At 38.7% G+C, this 25,910-nt stretch overlaps 1 protein-coding gene across 3 annotated transcripts in view; it reads right to left on the bottom strand.

Moving 5' to 3' along the window:
- LOC124863797 (caskin-1-like) overlaps positions 1–25,910 on the bottom strand; it is a 149,833-nt gene that overhangs the window by 55,890 nt on the left and 68,033 nt on the right. For all 3 annotated transcript variants that reach the window (XM_047358288.1, XM_047358289.1, XM_047358290.1), the window contains exons 2-7: positions 20,757–20,808; positions 12,172–12,269; positions 11,158–11,303; positions 10,136–10,231; positions 9,888–10,018; positions 2,839–2,947 (exon numbers count right to left, since the gene is read on the bottom strand). In XM_047358288.1, coding sequence (XP_047214244.1) covers positions 2,839–2,947; positions 9,888–10,018; positions 10,136–10,231; positions 11,158–11,303; positions 12,172–12,269; positions 20,757–20,808 — 632 coding nt within the window. The remainder of the gene's footprint in view (positions 1–2,838; positions 2,948–9,887; positions 10,019–10,135; positions 10,232–11,157; positions 11,304–12,171; positions 12,270–20,756; positions 20,809–25,910) is intronic.

Raw genomic sequence — 25,910 nt, 5'->3', positions numbered from 1 at the left:
CTACCTGCTTTAAACCTCTCCACACCTTTCTCCCTTGCCTGCCTGCTGAGTTCCTAGGCCTTTACAGAACAGCTGGGTTTATACTGAGATAAAATAATGCATTTGACCTGTACTCTTTAAATTCCTTAAATGACTTCTGAAGACACCAGCTTCCCCGCGACCTACTATGGAAGAAGAGGTATAGAAAATGACTGACTGACTGACTTCTGAAGACAGCTGGGTGTGCTGGGTTTTATTTGAGGGTATCAGAGTAAAGTGGCCTTAATTTAAATGCACACACTTTTCAGATTTTTGTTTTGTCAATAAAAAAATCATGTGTCTGTTTTCTTCCACTCGACAATTTTGCCTTAATTTGTGTTGATCAACTAAAATCCTGATAAAATACATCAATGCTTGCAGCTGTTCAACAAACTCAAAGGGTATAAATTGTCTTGCAATGCATGATATTTATGTTAAAAATGAAAACATTAAGTCTCCTGTGCTTTAAACTCATAATTTAACCTGACTGCATGAACCTCAGTGAGGAGCAGTTTACCAACATGACATCAATAGAAAATAACACTATTCCCTTCAGGTACTTCTGTTAATTACAGCCGCATCTTATTTTCCAGATGGGACAGCTGAAGGCTGGAAAGCAATATCTTATTTGGGTTTGAGGCATCAAATATGGACTAAATGAACAAAGACGGGTTCAGTCCTAAAGGGCTTTAGGGCTTCCACAGTCAGCGTGCTAAATGACAGGGTTAGTTTCTCATGCTAGAGGACCCGCAGCCATCCAAACATATTGCTGCTTCTGTTCCACTTAAACCTCAGGGCCTTTAATGCCACCATCACAAGAAGGCCGCTTGGGTCTCTCCTGCTGTTTAGCACAATCTTTCTCATAACTGTGACCCACTCATATCACATGAATCTGCAGGGGTTTTGGTTAACATCCTCTCATAAACAAGCAACAACATTAAGAGAATGCCACACATTTCCTCGGAAAAGCTTAAATTTAACATTTTATTATGTTAAAACCACAAATGTTTGTGCATTTTATTGCAACGCCAAATTATAAATCGATCTGAAGTGCAAACAGAAAACAAACTCCCTTCAGTCAGATACCCCTAAATATTGATTCCTATTGATTAAACTGATTAATAATACATTAGACTAGAGTTATGTATGCCATATATTTTGTGAGTCCCTTTCCAAAACAATCTTCCTGACAGATTATGTTGGAGGGCTCTATGATCTTTTGAGGACGATAAAATGGCAGAATTGATATGCTTGATCAAAAAGTATCTCTGGAAAAACCCTTGTGAAAAAATATTACAAGAATTGATCTATTTTTGAATTATGGATCTTTAGTCTGTTTGGGTAACCTGGGAAATAAAAGTTGAGACCCCATTTGATTCAAAAATAATTTTATAGACAATATGTTTATTATTTAGGGCATTGCTGACTCATCTGAGAGGTCACAAAAGAACCAAGAACAACATCTAAAGCACTGCAGGCCTCACCGACTTCAGTTAAGGTCAGTGTTCATGAATATGAAAGAGAGACTGGGCATCCAAGGTAGAGATTCAAAGTGAAAACAACTGTAGGCCAAAAAAACTAAAGGTCTGTCTTCCATTAATTAAAAAACATGAAGGCTTTTGAAGAATATACAAATAAAAGTGAACCGTTTTTAAAGCTGTGTGTCCTGTTACATCTAGAATAAAACTAGCTGCATTTTAGTCAAACATGGTGGCACAAGTGTGAAGGACAGGGGCTGCTTTGCATCTTCAGGACCTAGATTAATTTCCACAGTTGATGGATCCGTGAATCTGCTCTCACAAAATCCTGAAGGAAAATCTCTAGCTAACAGTTTGTGGCCGTTAGGCTGAAAAAAAACTTGGTTTGTGTAGCAGAATGATGATCCAAAGTACACCAGCAAGTCCATCTTTAAAGGACTTAAAAACACTAAAGAAAGGTTTTGGATTGGCATAGTCAAAATCTGGACCTAAATACCTTTGAGATGCTGTGGTGGGACCTTCAACAGCTGTTCATCCTTGGAAACCCTCTAATGTGGCTGAATTGAAACCATTCTGCAAAGAAGGGTGGGCTAAATTTCCTCCACAGTTATGTAAAAGACACTTGAGGCCAGCTGTTGTTTCAAAAGGTGGTGCAACCTGTTATAAGGTTTAGGGAGCAGTTATTTTTTTAAATAGGCTCATGTTGGTTGGAGAGTTTTTTCCCGTAATAAATGAAATCATCATTTAAAAATTAGATGTTGTATTTATTCAGGTTATCAATGTCTAATTCATTTGCACAGCACTGGGTCTGAGTCTGATGGTAAAGATAAACTAAAATTATATACATCTTTATTTAAATCTAACTAAAAACTGTTCTGCTTGCTTTAGCAACATATCCAGGAAATTAATATTTTCATGTTGCAAACCTGGGAAAGGGGAAAAATCTGGGAATCTAAACATTTTTCCATATAATATTATTTCCTTATTCAAACCTGTAAAGCACTAAAACTTTTCCAAGACCATGTATAACTGGTACATGGCATCGCTGATACAAGGTATAACTGATACAAGTAACATTACTTAAAATTTTTTCCATCTCCCTTATTTACCCGTATTTTACTTTTTGCAAGCTGACATCATTTAAAGTCTTTACTTGCATTCTGAAATGAATCGGAGTTAATGCTTTGTTTGAAGTTTTGGTTGAGGGACAATATTTTTTAAAACTACGTTATATTCCATGGGGCCGAACATGTAAAATCCAACATTTGGGTCGTTTATAAGCCAATATGACAGGGCCTGTCTTAGTCTAGTTTCATAAGGATGTTGGTGTAGTTCCACTTACCTCCAGCAGGAGTCTCACTACCTCAGTCTTTCCACATAGGGCTGCTTCATGCAGGGCAGTGCCCGCCTTGGTCTGTCGGTTGATGTCAATGCCTGCCTGGATCAGCAGTCTGAGAGCAGGAGCAGATGACACCAAAGATAGACAGAGAGAGTTAGAAGGGAGGAATGGCAAATATCTCTAAAATGTAACCAAGGTCATTCACTCTGATAGCTGTGAGAAATAAACTGTGGTCTAATTTTTCTTGCACCCAAGTATTAGGGGTAGAAAAGGTTACAAATGTGACAGGTCTGGGCTCCCATCTACTGGTTTGACTGGGGCCCCTAATTTACAGGGAAGGAAAAATGTGATGCATCCTTGATACAATCTGCATGAAAACTTGAAACTAACAATTCATTTATTGCACACTGAAAAGTAGCTCTAATTTCAATACATCTATTAAGTGGAGAAAAAATTTACTTAAAATAAATAATTGTTTTTTGCAAAATCACCAGTGGCCCAATTTTTGGTAACTATCCCTTTGAGATAAATGTAACTATATCACATCTGAACCATTGGACACGGTCTACATGAGACTGAGGGTGAACTTTTCAGCAACAAACACTACAGATGGGTTTGGTGTGAAACAAAGAATAGATATGTGAAAAAAGACCTCATGGCCTCTGTTAAGTACGGTGGAGGACCTGTGATGCCGTGGGCCTGTTTCTCTTACAGAGGCTTAGGGAACAATGCTAGAGTCCATGGTATCAATAACCCTTTGAAATATTCTTGACTTGATTTTTCTTTAGCTGAATAAAAGTTGGGGTTTTCAGTAGCAGATTATGCTGGTGGTGCAAGAAAAGCACTTATGCTTGAGAGGTTTTTACACATTTTGACAGGGGTGCTAATAAATGTCAGCACCATTCAACACCACTCAAGTTAATCAGTTAGACTTGTTCTGTTTTGTGGCTGAAGAACAAAATATGCATCAAACTGAGTTTTCTTCCTTTTGCTTATTTGCATCCTGGCTGTGAATCAGCAAAGAAGATCAATACAGCTTTTATCGTTGTTCATTATACACAATGTGACAGAACAGTCTGGATGCAGCTGGCACAAAACCAGAAACCAAATGGAAACTGCCACTCTGGCTTTGTCTGATGTTTCTTCTCAGACAAAATAAGGTCAAAAAATCCTCCTAGACACTGAAGCTCCAAAAACACCTGCTCCATCAACCTGTTCAAGTGACCTGTTTTAAAATCACACACTTTAAACATGCTGGGTTGAAGCTCACCACTACAGTGAAATACGTTACACAAAATATGAATACAAGCCTAAAATGTTTAGCTGTAGATTTCTGTTTTTTGTACAAATGCATGGCGCTGCATAAATGTTATAGCCTACCAAATATTGCATGGCAGCTGTTCTCTGCAACTGCTAAACTCCGCACATTAATATTGGAATGATGGCTGTGATTTTACAGCACATACGTTGCAGCTCCAGTTTAAAGGTTCACCCAGGAGTTTAGTTGGAAAAAACATGCCTAGCACAACCTAGCACGATTTGAACAAAAAGTTTTGATGGGGTGGAAAGTGCATCTTTTTAAGTGTTGCAATCTTACCTTTGAGTCATGTTTTGTAGATAAAATAGCCAAACATATTGCCTTTTGTCTTGTTAACTTACTCACATAAAACATACATTTGTTCCTGCAACATTTGTTCCTGCATTCCAGAGCTCAAAATGTCTGCCACAATAAGAAACTGTCTAACAGCAACTTAAAGCACCTTAAAAAAAAGTTGGGATATTTATTCCCACTATGTGATGGTCTCTTCTAGAAGACTCCCAGTCTAGGGACAAGCTTAATGCAAAGTTTTTTTCTATACTTTAAAATGGCACTTGTGAATGTAACTCTGCACTATAGTTTGTGAAAGGTTTCCTAAAATGATCCATTGTTCATGTAATTCCATCAGACATTATTGTCAATACTTAAACCTGCATCATCTGGGAGATCTTAGATAAAAGGGGACCAGCCTTGGCTTCTTCCATTGTCCTTCATGCTGTCATAATCCTGGTGGATGTGAATGTGAATTGTTTGTGTGTGAGATCTCTCCTCTTTAGAGGATCTTTGTTGGAGGGCACGCTGGCTGTGAGAAGACACCTGCAGTTGATCAGTTCAGCAGGTCTCTGGAGATTTAAGGAGCTGTTTTGACAACCAGTCTTTGTCTTTGTTTAACCCATCTTTAGAATCAAACCATCTGAAAGTCTCTTGTGTGATTTCTGACTTTTTTGAAAAGGTCTGTTTTTGCCTGTTTTTTTCCCCTTAGGTTCACCTCCTGTTTTTCTTGTGCCTACTAGATTCGAGTCCCCTTGCTGGGTCCTAACAACACCTGAAATCTCCATTTTTCTAACCCTCCAGAATCTCGCCCACACTAATCCTCTGCAGTCTTTCTACTGCCTTCAAGCCTCAGCTTGCCCACTCTCAGATTTTCTCCATTCAGCCTTCCTTTGGATCTCAAACCCCAAACCATTCCATTACACTGGACACACTCTCTGTAAGCAAACCACCTACAGCCTCCTGTATATCACTAGGCTTATCCTAACCCTTCTGAGCAAACCACCTTTATCCTAAACAGTAAACCTTTATTCTTTCAGTAACCTAGAAAATCCATCCAGCCATATTTCTCAACCTGAGGTCTTCCAGACGCAGTAGAAACCCATTGCTGCGGTCTGATTTACTTTCCCTCTTTAAATAATTCTCGTAAACTTGTTTGCTGTCTTGCATCCTGGTTTGATTCTGCATGTGGGTTAGGAAAGTAAACGAGTATATGTCACATGCATGGAAAAAATGGTAATTAAATATTAGCATGGAACATGGATGTTCACAAGTCCTTTTTTGCAAGTCCAAGTCAAGTTCAAGTCTTTAAACTTAAGTCCAAGTCAAGTTTGAAGTATTTGAGTGACACAGCAGTCTAAACGCAAATCACTTTATAGTTGTAATGGTCTGTCATGACACTTCTGCTGTTTGGTTTACATAGAAAGTTGCATTGTGATATCTAAGGTCTGATCATTAGCTTAAACTGGTAAATTAAAAAATACAATAATAAAAAAAGCACATACACAAATATTTTACAGATAAATTTGTTAGCTGTATTGTAACCTAGTAGGGGACCAAAGCACCTTTTTCCACTTATTTGCTGCGTTTCCTCCATGGCTTTTGGAAAAGTGAGAATACCACTTTTACCAATTACTTTTTTTGCCACTCTTCATCTAGGACAGATCTGTGAAGTGCATGACTAATGGTGTTAGTGCAAACAAACTGTCCTACCTGAGCAGTGGATCTCTACAGCTCCTCCATAATTACCATAGGTATCTTGTGGCGTTGTCAAAAAATCACTAATTTGAAATAATAGATACTAAATCTGTATGATTTGATTTAATTGACTTTTTAAAGTCAATTAAAGTTACCCACATTTCACACAATGCAACAGGAAACAACACTCGCCAATTATTTTTACCTATACCTTCCTCCCTCTCGGTTGGATGGAGTAAGGGGGAGTCAGGTTTAGCCTAAACCGGCTCAGTTATGGTTGAGGTGCAAACAAACCCTCCATTTCTGCTACCTGTATGACCCCTTCTCTTTTCCAATGATTATAATCAGTCTGACAGAGAGAGGTATCCCCAATCCTTGTGGTTTTTAGTATAACAATGACCATCAGTGGGCTGTAGATGGATCAGTTTATTATTTTACTCAGCAGCCCTACACATAGCCCATTCTAATATGGCCAAACTCTAACATTCGGTAGTTTATTCAAACCTCCCCAACAACCAGCACCATTCCAAACTCTTTGTGAAGTGCCTTGAGACGACATGTGTTGTGAATTGGCGCTTTATAAATAATACTCCATTGAATTTAATTGAAATAAATATGAATTTTTCAAACATACTCATTTGGGTCAAAACTGATACAAAATGACCCACTGTATCACTTCTTCGAGCAGCAGCGCTGCAATATCAGAGAAACTCAGACCCTCCCCGCAGCTGCTGATCAAACAAATGAACTGCTGCTTAAAGTTTTAAACTCTAACATGGCAAGTACAGCCAGAAAAAAAAATACATTGACAGGAAAAAATGAAATGCTGAAGGACACCACATGCTAGCTGCGCTAACAATACGACACTGATGTTTGAGAGCAAGTCAAAGATGTCATGGTCTGCAGCAGTGAAGTAGGAAACTTCCCAAACAACATAAGCTAATGCTATCTGTTTAGATATTAGCTAAACAGACATGGACAGCACAGTGACAGTGTTCTGTTGGTCTAAGCTCTACCATCGAGATGTGTTTCCCAGGTGTGCAGCTCCAAGCAACGCCACGCTATGTACAGATAACGCAACGCTCTGTTCTACTGCAGTATTACCGTATAACAGAAGTTATCAGCTGATAGTTCAGTTGGCTACTACACAGTGAAGCACGGAAACAAACCAACGCACTCCCTCTATTACTCCTCCTTTAGTTGTAAAGGCATGGGGAGCTAATGTGGCTAATAATAACACAGGTTATATTGGAGCCAGACTGAAGTTGACAATTACAGCAGAAAAAGAAAGAAACTTGCAGCCACCTGTCCTGCTGCTGTAGTTGAACAGTGTGTTTTCTGCACCAGATCCATGTTTGGAAAACGCAATTTATTTTAATATAAAATAATCCTTATTTGTCCCTCAGTAGTAAAATCTGTATCAACAGCAAATTGACAGACAAATAGAAGCACACAGCGGCACACTGTAGATAGGCAATTATAATAAAAAACAAATTGCACAACTGAACCCCAGGCACACACTACCATACTGTTATCAACAGGAAAGTGACACTTTTAAATTAGATATGTTTCTAAATGAGGGTGAACTGTCCCATGTTAATTAGTTTTGCCCTAATTAAAGATGTTAAAATACAGTCATATTGTAATTAATATATATTTTTTCTCTTAACTAGAAAGACCCCTATGCATCACGGTATTGCAAAAGCTATCGGGTTTTCTTAGTATCTGTAAGATATTTTAGTATCGTGACAACCCCAGGCTCTTTGTTACTTTTCTGATTAATGATCTATTTGCCTAGGCCTGGAAGTCTAGATGAATTCTGTTTACTAATTTGGGTGACTGGTTGGATATTATTTAGGGATATCTACAGAGGCTGAGTCTAAATGCACACTACACTTTTGAGACTTTTTAATAAAAACCTTTTTGAAACCATGCAAGATTCCCTTGTTTCCTCACAATTATGCACTACTTTGTGTTGGTTTATCACTAAATGTACCAATAAAACACACAGTTTAAGCCTGTTTTGCGATGCAGAAGATTCTTAGGGCCTACTTCAGTTTGTACAAAATTCATTCGATGACAATATTCAATAAGTTAAGATAATAAAATGGCAAGGTGGAAAAAAAGTCATTCCAGAAAAATGAAAACAGTTGAAGAATAAACAGACATTAAATTATTTTGTTTAGGGGTCTGCACGGTGGCGCAGTTGGTAGCACTGTTGTCTTGCAGTAAGAAGGTCCGGGGTTCGATTCCCGGCCGGGGGTCTTTCTGCATGGAGTTTGCATGTTCTCCCCGTGCATGCGTGGGTTCTCACCGGGTACTCCGGCTTCCTCCCACAGTCCAAAGACATGCCTGTTAGGTTAATTGGTAACTCTAAATTGCCCTTAGGTATGTGAATGAGTGTTTGTGTGTTTTCCTGCGATGGACTGGCGACCTGTCCAGGGTGTACACCACCTCTCGCCCATAGACTGCTGGAGATAGGCACCAGCTTCCCCATGACCCACTATGGAATAAGCCGTAGAAAATGACTAACTGACTGTTTCATTTAGTAAGCGTGTCTGTTCCACAGGTTGTCAGCCACAGCTACTTTATCAGTGTCACCTCTGGAGAGCCACGTTCTGCTCTGTCAGCTATGACTTCTTCTTCTTTCTATCTCCCTTTGTATTTTTCTACATCTCAGTTTTTGCTCCCATTTTCTGTCATCATTCACTGTAGCTGAGAACAACAGGAGTTTGTGAGGGTTAGGGTCGGTCTGCAGCTGCAGATATTCTGCTGGGATTTTTCAACCTGACGTTTTGTGTTGAACTCTTAAAATGATTGAATTTTGCAAAAGCATAAACAAAAGATAGTTTAGACCATTATGATATTATCTTAGAATAAATTTAAGACAAGATGGATCACAGTGTGGATCTGCAAAGACAACCATGTGTTGGAGTGTTTTCAGCCAATGTATCTGAAGAAGTGTTGGAGAGAGATGAAAAGACTGGCCCTCTGCACATTTTTCATCTCAACATTCCAGACTTCTCCACGTTCAGATTTTACTTCTCAGTTCATTTCGGCCATTTTAAAACATAAAAACAAACATTCTGCAAGAATTTACAGCAGGCATTTCTACACTAGGCAGGCTTTATATATGGAACCGGCATAAACGTGATACTGACTGATGAAAAGAAAGGACAGAAGGAAAGAAGGACAGAAGGGCACAGGGGAAGAAAGAAATTAAAGACACAAGAAAGTAAGAATGGCCCCAAGGATGAAAGCACAGAAAGTAAGGAGGACACAGGGAAGGATGGAGCAAACAAAGGACAAAAAGAAAGAAGAAAAGATTCTAGGAAGGACACAAGGTAACAAGGAGATAAAAGACAGAAGGATCTCAGGAAGGACACAAAGAAAGGAGGACACAGAGAAAGAAGGTTGAGAAGACATGAGGAAGGAAAGAGGGAAGGAATTAAGAAAAGACCCAAAAAAGCAAGAGGAAGAAGGGCATTAGAAAGGACACCAAGGAAGAGTGGAAGAAAACAAAAAGGGACACAATAAAGCACAGAAGAAAATAATTAAGAGGACTAGGAAGGAAGGGAGGAAGGAAGGAAGGAAAATAAAGTAGGAAAGGAAAGGTGAAAGAGGAAGGAAGGACAAGTAAAAAAAGACACAGGAAAGGAAATAAGGAAACTATGACAATCCATACTTATCCAGACCTGGGAAATACTTCAATAATATTCCATACTTTTCCTGACTGTGTAGGAATCCTGAAAAGATGAATGCATACCTGATGATGTCTATATGTCCATTTTTGGCAGCCAGATGGAGCGGAGACGTCCCATTGGGGTCTGCAGTGTCTCCTTTTTTAGGTTCCAACAAAGCTGCGCACATATTACTAGAAAGCAACAACTGGACCACCTGCACACACACATATACAAGGAGATCATCAATTAGCAAACAACTCATTGTCCCTATGTAGTAGCTAGTTTTATGTCTAGGTGTTTTCTAACAACAGATTTAAACACAGGTCCTTACCCCGACTCTGCCGAATTCACAGGCCAGATCCAGGGGTGTTTTTCCTGCATTATCCACGATGCATGGGTTGGACTGGTGCTGCAGCAACATTTCAGACTGGAGTCAAGAAGCACAAACAAAACAGAAAAATGTGTCAGAAAAAGAATCATGGAAGATGCATATTGACTCAGATATTTCTCCCAAACAGGAACATTTTGAGCATCTATGTAAAGTTTTCTGTTAAACAATTTGCTTTCTGTTAGTGTCTTTATTAACAACCTTTTCCCGTGATGTCATTTCACAACAACACACATTAATGTATTTTATTAGGATTTATGGAAGACCACCACTCTGATCCACCTAAATAAAAACCAGAGGAAATGTGCTATTAAAGTTATCCAAATAGTAAAGAATCCATGCATGTGTAATTTAATCTAATTAAACAACCCTCCACATACAGGCAGAGCTACAATGGAATGGTTAAGAAGCATATTCATGGCTCTGTTAGTTCACATATGCACTCCTTGGAATCTGACTGAGATTGAGTTAATTTCTTCAAAAAAATGGACAGAAATATGACTTTCTAGATAAGTAAAGCTGGTTGAAGTATACCCAAAAAGACTAGGGTCAGTTTTAGCTGGACTAGCTTATGTGGTAGGTGGCCAGGAGCACTGTCAAAAGTCCTCCTTTCTTAATGTTTAGAAGTGCCGTATGGCTAATTTGTTGCTAATTTGAGCAGGCGACATATGTTTTACTGGGTAAAGAAGACTCAAAGCTACCTTTTATGTTGGCTGTGTTGGACTGAGTAAGCTAGCTAATGTCAGTAAACTATTTTGAAATTAAACTCTAAGGAAGTGTAAAAGGTGTAAACAGCAACCAATCAAGAGTTTGTATTTTATTAGAGGTGTGTTAGTTGTTCAGCTAGGTTTCCAGCTTAGCTTGAATAAGACGGATTAGCAGTGACAAAACAGATTTTTGTTTTGTGAGTCCTGACAGTTTTCATCAGCTAGTTGGCACCGAGGGTCGTCACCGGTGTTACTCACCACCTCATAGTGGCCGTGTTGTGCTGACAGGTGCAGAGGTATCTGGCCCTCGTCTGATTGGCCGTTGACAGATGAACCTGACTTCAGCAGCATCTTCATGGGCTCAGCTTTCCCCAGCCAGGCGGCATAGTGCAGCGGCCGCATTCCTGTATCAAAAAAAGGCCAAATGCAAGCTAAGTCATGTCGGCTGAGCGCTGTACAGTGGCGGCCACGTTCATTGGTGTAAAAAGCCTTAAAATAAATAGATATTTTATAAGTAGGATGAGAAGGAAGGTAAAGAATCTCTTAAGACTACTGCTGGGGTACTATAACAAAGAGTGACATCCTAGGGTCACCGACTCCCCATAACTGTTTTATACCATCTACATGCAACCTAGTCTTTGGGAGAAATGTCAGAAAAAGTCATTTCTGTCCCACCATCATAAACAGAAACATATGTACTCTAACTGGCAGCTGGCATTTTGGTCACACGAAGCAAAAATTGAGCTTTTCCACTGCTAACGCCCGACGAGGGTTTGGTGTGAAACAAAGGATGAAAATGTGAAAATGCACCTCATGTCTAGTGTTAAGTACAGTGGAAGATCTGTGATGCTGTGGGCCTATCTGTCTTCAAAGGGCACTATATTAGAGTGCAATATCAGAATATTTTAAATAAAACCCTGCTGGACTCTACTGGAAAACTGAAAAATCGTCATTGAGTCTTTCAGCAATAATGATCCAGAACATACACAGAAATGGTTCACTGGACACAAAAATAAACCTTCTTTCATGACATCACAGTCCCCAGAGCTAAATCCAACAGAAAACATTTGGGGTGAGCTGAACAGGAGAGGGCATTACAAAGGACTCATGACTGATCAGGAGAGATTGTGAAAGGAAGGATGGTTAGATAGGTTAAAGTGTTAAATAAATCTTAACATAGCATCTTTTACTACTGAATAAATGTAGCCAAACTAAATGATACATTTTTATTGTGAGATTGTGTCTATGCTTTAGTGCTTGTTTCCTCAATACCTTTCTGGTCTCTGATGTCGACAGCGGCTTGCGACTCCAACAGCAGAGAGACCAGCTCCAGATTCCCATTAAGAGCTGCATGATGCAGGGGAGAGAACCTGTGGCACACACAACATCATGAAGCTTTAGGATCAGACAAATATTAAGCTAAAACACACATGTTTATACATACCCATAAACATACAATCATGGGTCAGAGATAGTGACAAAGATAGCATGACAAATGGATTTAATAGCAGAGGGTTAGGGATCAAACATTTCTTTGCTGCAGAGTTGTTAATGGGGCAGAGAGTAGAGAGATGGAAATGGATGGAGAGATTACCAAAAGGGGAACCGTGTTCTGTTCTGCAGAGGATCCAGAGAGTGTGTGTGTGTGTGTGTGTGTGTGTGTGTGTGTGTGTGTGTGTGTGTGTGTGTGTGTGTAAAGCCTGAGGGTGAGGGTGAGACTGACATGTCAGCCTTGATGGGCAAGCGTGACGAGCAGCATAAGGAGAAAAAGGCATCACATAACCCGAGGACACAGATTAGCAAACAGAAATGAAAATGTCTCCAAAAAACATTCATCAGAAGTGACAGAGACATAGTTAAAAGAAAACATCTTCTGTCAGTTTTAAAATTGTACGTATTGAGACATCTTCAACCAGCTCTTAGAGTATGGTAAACATGGTAAACTCACATTTAGCTCACAATAAACTCATGTTTAGCCAAACTGTAATAGGAGTGGTGAAACACTTTGTGGAACCACCTTTACCAGGAAAATTCTGCTTATTACCGTTATTATTGTTTTTATGGCTACTCAAGTTCTGTCAGTCTTGCCTTTATGAAGCCTGGAAAGAAGGATAAAAATTTGACATTTTCAGTCCATAGTTTTGGCCTAGGTTTAGCTCTATAAAGATGCTAAAGGTCAATCTCTGTTAGCCTATTTAACTTTAACCCCACCTATCAACCATAGTCAGACATCAAAAGACATCTTTATGCAGACTTCACAACCAAATTTTCAGGTTGTGTAGATAGAAAGCAATGCCATTGTCTTTTCTACAGCCCCTTTCAGATGATCCTTTCCTTTCGTGATCTACATTCGTTCTTTGTGGCGCACAATCAGCTGAAAGGCCCTGACAGGGAATGGGGAGTTGAAGTTGTTTCAGCAATAGTACAACCTGGTTCCACTTTGGGAGGAAGTAACAAACACATAACCAACATGAACTGTAAGAGGTAACAGGATTGTGGAACCATTATGATATGGTGATATGGTCCAAAGCAAAGATGACTGGCACGGCACCCCAGACCATCACTGACAGTGGGTACTTGACACTGGACTTCTGGCATTTTGGCATTTCCTTCTCCTCAGTCTTCCTCCAGACTCTGGCACCTTGATTTCCGAATGACATGCAGAATTAGCTTTCATCCGAAAAAAGTACTTTGGACCACTGAGCAACAGTCCAGTGCTGCTTCTCTGTAGCCCAGGTCAGGCGCTTCTGCCGCTGTTTCTGGTTCAAAAGTGGCTTGACCTGGGGAATGCGGCACCTGTAGCCCATTTCCTGCACACGCCTGTGCACGGTGGCTCTGGATGTTTCTACTCCAGACTCAGTCCACTGCTTCCGCAGGTCCCCCAAGGTCTGGAATCGGCCCTTCTCCACAATCTTCCTCAGGGTCCGGTCACCTATTCTCGTTGTGCAGCGTTTTCTGCCACACTTCTTCCTTCCCACAGACTTCCCACTGAGGTGCCTTGATACAGCACTCTGGGAACAGCCTATTCGTTCAGAAATTTCTTTCTGTGTCTTACCCTCTTGCTTGAGGGTGTCAATAGTGGCCTTCTGGACAGCAGTCAGGTCGGCAGTCTTACCCATGATTGGGGTTTTGAGTGATGAACCAGGCTGGGAGTTTTAAAGGCCTCAGGAATCTTTTGCAGGTGTTTAGAGTTAACTCGTTGATTCAGATGATTAGGTTCATAGCTCGTTTAGAGACCCTTTTAATGATATGCTAATTTTGTGAGATAGGAATTTTGGGTTTTCATGAGCTGTATGCCAAAATCATCCGTATTAAGACAATAAAAGACCTGAAATATTTCAGTTAGTGTGCAATGAATCTAAAATATATGAATGTTAAATTTTCATCATGACATTATGGAAAATAATGAACTTTATCACAATATGCTAATATTTTGAGAAGGACCTGTATATATTGCTTTTCTCAGGTCATTGTCAATGTCTTTCGTTCTTGGCATTGAGTTAACAGAGTGTTGTAAGCTCTGAACCAGCAAACTGCAATAAATGCATACCTTTATAGCGCTGTTCCCACTTTCTGGTGTTCACTCAAACAACTATTTTGATTGGTGGCACCTGATTGCTTCATAACTCTCATAATCATATGTTATTGAAACAGAATGGCTGGACAAAGTTTTTTTCCACACTGATACTTCTGTATTTTTGCCATTTTGTTAAACGTGTCATTTCTTCATGATGTTGCATGTACCTCAGTTTTTAAGACCTGTTAAAAACTAAATCATTTTACTATCACCTCATAGCATACATTGCAATAGAAAAGGCTGTATTTTTACCATTAAATCAAATCCATGCTTTTCTTTTCTTTAGCCATTTATTAGTAAGAAAGATAAGCCCAGTCAGAGTCAGCCACTAACTCTATCTAACCAGCAGGATTCAGTTTTGCAATCAGGCTGTATCTGTTGTGCCACATTTAGAAAACTGCTGAGCAAGGCACATTTACTGATGGGCTGTCAGGCGCTCTTTCAAAACAGTTAACATCCTATTATAAGAATGTAAGGATCAGGAAGTAGAAAACTGGAATCATAGAGGTTTCTTTTGGCTTTTCACCAGTGCAGCTCCTATTGAGTGAATCTGCAGATGTTTGTCAGGTGGAAATTGTTGTGGATTTCCACAACAAAATATCAAAGAAGCGGTCAAATGAGCACTGAAAAGAATCGTTATCTGTGTTTGCCTCCGTCTGCTGTTGTGAACCGGAAGCAACCGAATGTAAAATAAGAATGGCTGACATCACCATGTTTGATCGCCAAAACCTGGACAGCAATATCCAAGAAACCCCAGACTGAAAGACAATGCCTGTTCTGTCTTGTTCTGTTTTCATTTTGTATATTTTGTTCAAGTGAGACATATAATTCTCAACAAATAATAAAACTATGTAAAATGAGTATTGATCTTTATTTACATCTTATTGTAATTCTAACATTGAAACTTATTTATACTCTTATAATTCCATTGTTTTTTTCCATTAAAACAACATATTGTTTTGGCATTACAGCAGTCAAATCATTCTTATAATTGCAGACCAGCCTTTTGCAGGTTCCCACTGGTATGAGCTCCAAGTCTTTGAGGTTTTAAGACTTCCATGCCATGACCCTAATCTTTAGCTCCCTGCCCAGATTCTCTATTAGATTCAAGGTAGGACTCCAAAAAAGTTAATATTACTTCTAGTCAGAAGAAACATTGTGATAATAGTAAAAAAAAAACTACTTTGAGCCTAAATCTGTCAGGGGTATGAATAGTTTTGGGCAAAACTGTACATATGATCTATCAGTCCATGAATGTCTACACCCACCTATTCTTGCAGGGTCACGAGGAGGGCTGGCAGTCATTGGGTGAGAAACAGGGTACCCTGGACAGGTTGCCAGTTCATCCCAGGGCAACACAGAGACAAACACACTGATACCTAAGTGCAATTTAGAGAAATCACCTAACCTGAACGTAATGTTCTTGAATTTTGGGAGGAAGCTGGAGTACCCAAGAGAACCCGATGTGTGCAAGGGGAGAACATGCAAACTCCATGCAGAAAAGGCCCAGACCGAGATTCAAACCTGAGACCTTCTTGCTGCTAGGCGACAGTGCTAACCACTGCACCACTGTACAGACCTATGATGTATAATACACAACCGAAGTGAACTTGAGCTTAAGGGATCATCAAGATATCTTTTTGGCAAATGTGAGACAAGCCTTTGTGTTATTTTTTCTCAGCAGTGGTTAATATTTCTCAGAAGAGAAGATAAAAGAGAAAACACAAGGGAGAAACATTGTTCAACATGCAGAAAAAAAGAATGCTAAGTGAGTTAAGTCCTCCACCTGTTGACTCCTCTCACCACCTACAGCTAATGCTAAGTCAGTCAATGTTTAGTTGGAAGAATGCGCTCTTTAGAATTACCTGGTCTCACTGTTTAACTTCTTTTTACAGTTTTTTTTTCAATTTTGGTGCTCAGGTTTGGAAAGCTGACTTGACTCTAAGTTCTGTACAATAGCTCTTATGTACCCAGCAATGAATAATCTATAGTGCCAAAAGCATTTTTAAAGTCATTAAACGGTCCCACCGTATATCCCCTTTTATCCACAGCATTTACTATTTCTTCAACAAGTCAGTCAATTAACTGTATTTCTATGTATAAATGACTAATTTTAATAACGAAAATAGAAAGCTGCTTAGCATTGTCCTCCACCTGTTAAAGATTAAAGAAAACTGTGGAGAAAAATGTATAAGGAAGTTTTTCTTCTAGATTTGATTGTCTCGACATAATGGACACCCCAATACAGATTGACCAAAACAAACGTCTCCCGAGTGTCCCGGATATTTGTATAGAAAAAACTGCAAAAAACTGGTTTTTAAAGTTAAATTGGCTGCTGTGTGTTCTGCAGGAAGGATGATGGTGCAGGTAACAGGAAAAAACATAAATTCTTGGAGTCAACAGATCCTTCCATAACTGGGATTAAAACCTCGGAAAAATGCTGTACTCCTCCAGTTGAATCACCTGTTACCTCCAGGGTTAAACAAGTTTCCATCATAAAAAAGTGCAACAGGTTGAGCAAAGCCAACCATTGTTGTGTGTGTGCAGACCTGCAGCGTGTCAGTGGGATGCATGTATAGGTGAAGGACAGGAAACCCTGAGCTTTTGCCAAGTTGTAGAAGGTGAAATGCAATATCTCTACCTTTCATCTTCCTTCTCCCTGTCGCTGCAAACACACACCTCGCTCTGTTGCTCTATTTCCCTTTAAACGGCCAGTCTGAAAGTCCTTCTCAATAAAGCTCTCTTCTATTTCTCATCTGGTGTTTCCTTTCCAGTTACTCCCTTGCTGTTCTTATCTTTTTCTATTTCCCTCCATAAATCCATCAGTGTTTCAATCTGATGCTTCCTGTTCCCAAGGCCAGTTTGTACACTTGAAAGAGGATTGTCTTCCAACACAGCTAACGCAGGCAGTCAGAGTTTTTCATTTCAAATATTACAAAGAAATATTTTATCCTATACAAGGTCTACATATGGGTTTCATTACAAACAGAAAAAGGTGCTTTAAATGATAATGAACAGTGGCTCTCAAAAGTGTTGTGGGGTGCAAAAAATGAGACTTTGACAAATAATTTCCCACAAATCTATTTGAGTAAAGAAGAAAAAATAAATAAATAAACAAATGCTCCAATAACCCATTTATATAAATGTGCACACCCTTAAACTTATTAGTTAGAGAATCAGATTAACTCTTAACAAAGTTCAGCTGTCCTGGAAGGATTTTCTTGACATTTCGTCATTCTTTAGCCAAAACTCTAGTTTGCTTAGAGGTTGCACAGGATCACAATGACCTAATGAAGAAAGGTATCAGTCAAGAGAAGGTTACAGAAACAATCCAAAGCATTAGATATACACTATGACACAGTGAATGCAGTGACCAATACTAGGAGAAAATATTGGCCAACGTGGCCATAGAAAAACTGGACATTTCTCCAAAATGAATAAAAACAGTAGACTTAAACAGTCAAGTTGAGCAACACTGAAGGAGCTGCAGGAATTTTCAACTCAAGTCCTAATAGAATTGTACATGTTACAATGATCTCTAGTTTTCTCCATATGCATCGACTAATCCTTAAGGATTAGGATTGTGAGACAGAAAAGAAGAAAAAAAACAGCATTTAGATTAAGGATGTGCACAACTATGCAAAAACTTCTGTTTATCTGTTTAATCTGTTTATTTTTCAGTTTAATTTTACAGGATAAAATTCCCAATTTAAAGTATGTGGCAACTATAGGTGTAGCTTTTGAGAGCCACTGATTCAGACAGGAGTTAGTTTAATAATTTATATTTTTTATTTAATATGTATAGTGGTACTATTGATTGCTAAATGGCAGGTACTAATTAATTTTGTAATAAGAAATAAGAAAATAAGAGCTGTGAACAGCTTTTAGGATCTGTCACACAATAAACTGGAACCCCTTTGAAATATTTTACAAGCCACAACATGTCATATCAAACAAAGAGGAAATATACTGGTGTTTCCCTAGCATTTCAGCAAACTGCTCAGCATGAAAGCATGTTTTTGCATAAGTCACATCTATCTATCTATCTATCTATCTATCTATCTATCTATCTATCTATCTATCTATCTATCTATCTATCTATCTATCTATCTATCTATCTATCTATCTATCTATCTATCTATCTATCTATCTATCTATCTATCTATCTATCTATCTATCTATCTATCTATCTATCTATCTATCTATCTATCTATCTATCTATCTATCTATCTATCTATCTATCTATCTATCTATCTATCTATCTATCTATCTATCTATCTATCTATCTATCTATCTATCTATCTATCTATCTATCTATCTATCTCTGTCCGTCCTTTGCAGGGTTGAGGAAGGGGCTGCTGTCAGTCTCTAGCAGTCAATGAGCGAGGCGTATATTACAACTAGGACAAGCCACCAGTCGTTCACAGGGAGAACAGTAATACATATCAAATGAATAAGCAATGACTCGCACCAACAGGAAATTTACAATCTCCAATAAACCTAAAACGCATGTTTATTGGAACGTGAGAGGCCTAAAGTACCTGGAGAAAACCTATGCATGCACAAGGAGAACATGGAAACTTCTGAACGACAGTCTTCAGTCTGGATGTCATAGTCCTTCCTGTTGTGATAAACTGCGGTGCCACCATACCAACCCAGTCACCATCTGTACCATATACTGCAGTAAGTCTACATGTTGAAAATGTCATCAACCAAAGACCACAGCCACAGTACAAACAACAGCATTGCTCTAAAAGGTTTTGTTGAAGTTGAAGTGTTTACATTTCCCAAACCGTCCAGGAAATTATGAAGAGAAATAGCTGGGATCAAATAAATCTGGTGGAGGGTTTTCAGCTTAACCAGCCCTGACCAGAGACCAGCCAGTTGAATAGAAAAAAATCTGATCTTTTTTTCTATAGCTGCTAGCACCTAAACTAAACGCTAGCAGCTCAAACTGACAACACAATTCCTCGATTTTAACTGAGTAAAGGAAACTCCAAGCTGTACTCAGTGTCACTGAGATGTTTAGTGCTAAGGTAGGAGGATGCCAAACAGCTGTAAGAAGCTATTTAAAAGGAAGCTGGAAGTCAACTATTCCAGGAAATAAGAGTCTTCTCCCAAAAGACGTCAATGTGTACCCACCTCAGGGAATTGACTTAAATGACCAAAAATCTCCAATAGATGCACCTGAAAACAAATAATAACTAAACAAAGATACAGGAAAACAATAAACTAGGCAAAAAAAGTCCATGATAAACAGATAACCGGCGTGTAAAAACAAGCCAGCAATTTGGAAGAGGTAAACAGAAACAGGTTCTCTTGTTGGAGTTGTAGGTATAATGGAAAGAAATATTTGTAAGTGGAGACATCGAAAGACTATAACATGAACAGCAAGAACAAAGCAGGAAAATGGCTTCTACTGAATGAGCACATCCTAAACCCAAAGCTAACTGATATAGAAACACAGAAAACCGGTCAGAAATTCAATGTTATACACTCATAGCAGTGGAGGAACTTACCTCAAAACAAAGAGCACCAGAGAACATGCAGGAACGGTAAGAAAACCTGACTTATCTGCATCTGACTTGCTGATTAGTGGTCAGAGCTGATTAAGGGAAAATCAAGTGATTTAAATCACTAAACATCAAACCCCCTGTGCCACACGCTGTGTAACTGCCGTGGACTGAAGAGTAACAAATCTCTCTCCTCTCTCCGTTTTACTTCGTTCACTCTGAGTCTCCAGATAATTAGCAGAAAGAGAAATTAAATTGTGATTGTGGAGGCTCATTAATCAATAACTGAGCTGCAAGTGGATCTATCAGGAAACAAAATGCATTAACTATATATGCATTACACCAAAACATCCCAAACATCAGGTCATCAACTTGCACTTAATCCTGTAAAAGCAGTCTGGAAAGGATTATCAGTTAAAGAGATTAAAATGTTAGTTAAGATGTTAGTTTCAATTGTTTTATTCTATTGACCATAGCCGATATTACTCAGATTGTTGTTTCAGACGTTAGCTGATGTTAAAGTGAAAGCTAGAGGAGATTATTTGGATGAAACCAAACACTGCAACTGTTTCATATTTTCATAGATGTGTAACACATACAAAGTTAAGCACGCTATTTTGGTCTGTACAACTAAGCAAAATGTAGGTAAAATTACATAAATGTTTTATATATTAATGCTTCTGGTGGAATGTACATTTAGATTCATACTAAGGTTGATGGAAATGGATAAGCAGCACAGGAGAGAAGGGGGAGGGGCGGCAACTTACCCATCTGTATCCTGAAAGTTCACATTCACCTTCTTCGTAGAACCAAGGAGCTCTGAAACACAAGAAAAATAGAGAATGAACAAGCTTTCCCCATTTTCCGTCAGTCAGGATTATCAAAAAGATTATTTCTATTGGTTAAATGCCAGAATTAAAAGTACTGTCTTCAAAGTCGTACTATTACATACACTCCGACCCTGTTCACACAATAACAATCGACTGAAAATGGGATTTTTTCCCATTTTTGTTAACACATCTACATGACAATGTTTTAATTATAATTTCCATACACATGGCACCAGTAGAAACATGAAATGGGTGTGATTCCCCCGCCATGCCACTAGAACGCATTCTTTGACATTTAACATGCGAAAAAAGTACAAAATGGGATACAAAATGGGGGGGAATTATTAAAATGGGGGAGAAAATTAGCACTTTGTTGGAGAACCATAAGTACTCTCCACTCCGCCATTGTTATTGTTGATATCTTCATCTTCTGTGGGTTTTAAACTGTTCGGCATCCGTTATGTCATTTCTACTGATATCAGTCATACTGTTCAAATGCCAGGGTTTCCCCTGAACAGGGAGATTCCATTTTTCCCGTGTACACAAAAAGAGACCGAGACGTTTCAGAATATGAGACAGATAATCTTTTAAAAAATCAAAGTGAGGCCATTAGCAGAAATACACCACTCCCAGTCAGAAACAACCAATCAGAGCCAGGAGGAATGTCTTAGCAGTGTCAATCACGCTCATTTAAACGCTGCTCACACCCCTTCCCCTGCACAGCGCGTACCGCACCAATGGCACTGTGCTAATGATTTGAGGACCAAGTTTGTATTCAAAGTATGAGCAGGCCATAGTCAGTGTAAAGCATATAGTTGATTTTTCAACCCTACCAGTGAATGTGGTAGGTGTGGCTCATTTGTGGGGGAGGAGCTGTGGAGGGAGGGCTGTAGCACAGCAGAGAGCTTAGGGGAGGGACCTGTAATGTGTGCTTGTTCAAACTTTCAGGCTAAGTCCACAGTTTTCTCAGAACTCCCTACTGCAGCTTTAAAACATACTGCTTCCAGATGCCTGAAAGAACAAAGTTCCTCTGTTTACACAATTTTGTACAAATATAATTTATAATTCTGAGATACATTTTACATTTATTTTGTAAGAGCTTCTAACAACCATTAGAAGCTTTCTGGCACCCAGCTATTTGTGAGGCACAGAAAAAAGCAACCTCTGCCCTACCATTATAAATGTCAGCATGCTGAGTTTGCTACATGCTAATAGGAAGTTAAGAACATGTGGTTTGAGCTGATTGGTTTAACACTTTGCTTTCAGCAAGGGACACTCCAGGAAGATACAGATGTGGTAAAACCCCTCATGCCTGCTATTAAGTATGGTAGAGTATGTGTGATGCTTTGGGCTTGTTTCTCTTCCAAAGGCCATGTGAACGTTTTTAGAAGGCATGACATCATCAACCCTTGGAAATACCAGAAGATTTTAAAAATAAAAATGCCAGTGGATCTGCCAGTCAACTGAAAATGGGTCATTGCAGCTGGATAACATTTGGCCATGGAATCAACCTGATTAAATAAACAAACTCAAGCAAAAAGCTGCATTTCGTTTCCAAATGTTTCAGTGTAACCTAGTACTACAGCAAAGGAAGATTTTATTTCAAAGCTTTTTACACATCTTTACCAGTGATGCTTTGCGGAAACTGGCAGACTTCCAGCGGTGACTTCCTCTTTGCTGCAGACTTTCAACATACTCTCACATTTTCAGTTCTGCTGATTCCACAATGTGCGAAACAGCTAAGTGCCTCGCTGGCAAAGACAGACGGCTACAAAATTACAAAAATGCATTTAATTACCCTTCACTCTAAACTGACTTAGAAAAATCCAGGTTTAATAATAAAATGTAAATATTGGCCAGCTTGGCAGCAGGTACAGTCATAAAACTGTCATTCATTATAAAACATCTGCAAATGTTTCTTGGCACAAAGTTCTCAGAGACAAACTGGACTGAGCATGAACTACATTACTTCAGCTTTTATTTTCATGTTTGACAAAATAGCTACTTTTCTCTCCATTAAATCATTGGTAAATGAACAACATTAAAATTATAAATTCAAATTATTATTTGTGCGAGGAGCAAACTTGGACTTAACTGACTTGATCCATAGAAGGATGCATTCTTAGGGTCCAAAGAAGGAACAGAAGCAATTGGTATGATCCTTCAATTCACCCTCCACTAGCTGCCAGGGTGGTGTCACGGGGGAGGTGACTGAATTCTCTCTTCACCTTAGTAGACCGATTAGAGGATTTCACACATGTGCTTGCATTTCCCAAGACTGTTAAACAGTGCAATGCCAAAGTATTCTAACCCTTGAACTTTCTCTGACATTACAACCACAAATGTCAATGTTATTTATTGGAATTGTATTAGACTGGTCATCCATCCATCCATCCATCCATCCATCCATCCATCCATCTTGTATACCTGCTTCTTCCCAACAGGGTCGCAGGGAAGCTGGTGCCTATCTCCAGCAGTCTACGGGCGAGAGGCGGGGTACACCCTGGACAGGTCGTCAGTCCATCGCAGGGCAACACAGAGACACACAGGACAAACAAACATGCAAACTCCATGCAGAAAAACACCCATGTCTTTCTGCATGGAGTGTGTTTTATATTCATTGTTCATTTTCAACGAGTCAACATGGAACACACAAAGGTTGCTGAGAGCTCAAAGGCTGCTTTTTTACTGCTCCCCTTCTTAAGCATTGGTGCGTATGCATGCAAGAAAAGGTCAGACATATCCATACGCCAAGTATGAAACAGTTGGTGAGGGTCAAACCGGATACTGTGAGTTCGTAAGGGAGATTATTCAGCCTTCTGATTCTCAGCTTTTGTTCCCATGGCCAAATGGGCTATTTTTATCGTCATGGAGGAGAAAAGGGGATCATTGCTGTTTTTAATGGTTTGTTCTGTTATATCTGTAAGTCTTGAGAAGTTGCTTTTTTTTACCGAATTAGCTGTTTCTCAAGTCTCTTGCAGCCTCTAACAGGTTTTCTTCTAGGATTGCCCTGTGCTTATCCACCTATCTGCCGAAGAAAAGCATCTCCACAGCAAGATACAAATACCACAAAAATCTTTGGACAGCAAGTAACATTTTGCATCCACTCAGATTTATGCACCACTTTTTGATGATCTGTCACATGAATTTTGAATAAAATCCTTCGAGGTTGGGTTTTTCTAGGACCCCTACATCTTGCCCCCTTTGCTTCCTGCTCCCACTGAATGTTCTTATTGTTTGTCTGTTGTGTCTTTTCAAAACCCCAGTTGATTGTGGCAGATGGCTGCTCACACTGTGCCAGGTTATGCAGGAGTTGTCTTCCTGTTTATAGGAAGCACTTCCTTTCCACTGTCACCACTTGCCAGAGATGATCAAAAGACTAATTTTCCAAGTTCATGTCAGGTCTCAAGTCTTTCACCCCAGGTAAGAGTCAGGCCTCTAACAACTGAAATAAACAGTTTCTCATTAAATCCATGACATCTACTGCACCTCTAACCCTGCAAAGCTGTAGCTTAGGATTACAAACCTGTATTGTTTTTCCTTAGGCTTAAATTGCTGCATGAACACTTAATAATTATCTTTCAATCATTTTAATTTACTAACAATTATCTTTAAATTGTTTGCCATCTAATTTACAATCCAGAAAAATGGCTAACGGCTGATTTATATTATTTTTGGTCAGGTGTAATATTTACCTTATCAGAAATATAAATCAGCATTTATGCGCTTGGAACAATAATAGAAAGAGATTAAAACTTGTTCATGTTGAATTTCTGAATGAATCAAATGAATTAATTTTTGTCTCTATGACTAAGTCAGCACATGTTTATTCCTGGCTTCATATTGTCCACTCCCTCATTATATATTGCAATAAATGTGGTTTGGAGGGTTTTCTTCTCCTCCCTCTGAGCTGAGCCAAGCTCCCTCTGAGACTAAGAGCAATAAGTAAATAAAGTGTTTGAGTGCTAAACTTCTGAATGAACAGAAAAGGAACTGCTTTTATTTTAATATTTCCAGCCAAAGGTTTCATGTAATGACACAGTTAGCTTAGCAGTGAGAGAATGTCAGAGGTAAGTTACGTTTATTTTGTTTTCTAAACGATCCAAAGTCATTTAATACAGTGTTCATTAATATGAAGCTACAGCTAACATGAACAGGTTTTTATGAGTTAATAACATTACATTATCTACCAATGTTACTGGCTAATAATCTAGCTCATCCGTTCACAGTAAAACATGCGCAGCAGCTCCACTCCATTGTTCACATGCCGTTCATTAACCGAGATAAAAACTGTTACTAAGACTTGAGTCTCAGACCAGGAGTCCGAGTCAAGTCTCAAGACTTTAGGGCACAAGTTTAAGTAAAGTCAGAAGTATTTAATATTTGAGACTAAAGTGTAACTCGAGAGAAAGTCTCAAAGTCAATTCGCCTTGTTTGCCACATGCATGGTCAGTATGAGGAATTGCAGCAACATTAATGTCTCAATGGAATCACCCGGACTTCCTCAAATGGAGACCTTTTATTAACTGGCATAACAAAGTGACCTTGACTGCATTTTACTGCAACTAGGATCCAACTAGAATGCATATAATTTAACACAAACTGGATCTTTTGTTTTTGTAAAGTGCACTGAGATTAATTTGTGAATCGTGGCTTAATATATAAACTGAAATAAACAGAATAATACTATTTTTTTATAATTAATAATAATAATTTCAATAATAATAATAATAACAATAATTTTTGTATTATTATTGTTGTTGATGTTATTAGTATTATTAATAATAATAGTATCATTATAGTTATTATTGATAATAACAATAATTATTATTGTTATAATTGTTAAGTATTATTTTAATAATAATAATAATAATAATAATAACTGTAATTATTATTATTAGTATTAGGTATTATTTGAATAATAATAGACAATAATAATAATTATTATTATTAATAAATCAATTATTATTATAATGTACCTGTATAAAAAAAATTTTGTTGACAGAAAAAGAAATAGGTGAGGAGGCTGCCCTCTGTCCCTAATAAGACCATTTGAAGGGCCTCACAAACAGCGTTGCCTGCTTCCACCTC

This window comes from Girardinichthys multiradiatus, chromosome Y, assembly GCF_021462225.1.
Source record: "Girardinichthys multiradiatus isolate DD_20200921_A chromosome Y, DD_fGirMul_XY1, whole genome shotgun sequence".
Lineage (NCBI taxonomy): Eukaryota > Metazoa > Chordata > Actinopteri > Cyprinodontiformes > Goodeidae > Girardinichthys > Girardinichthys multiradiatus.
Note: the sequence above shows the minus strand (reverse complement) of the source record. Positions and strands in the feature narration are given on the sequence as shown.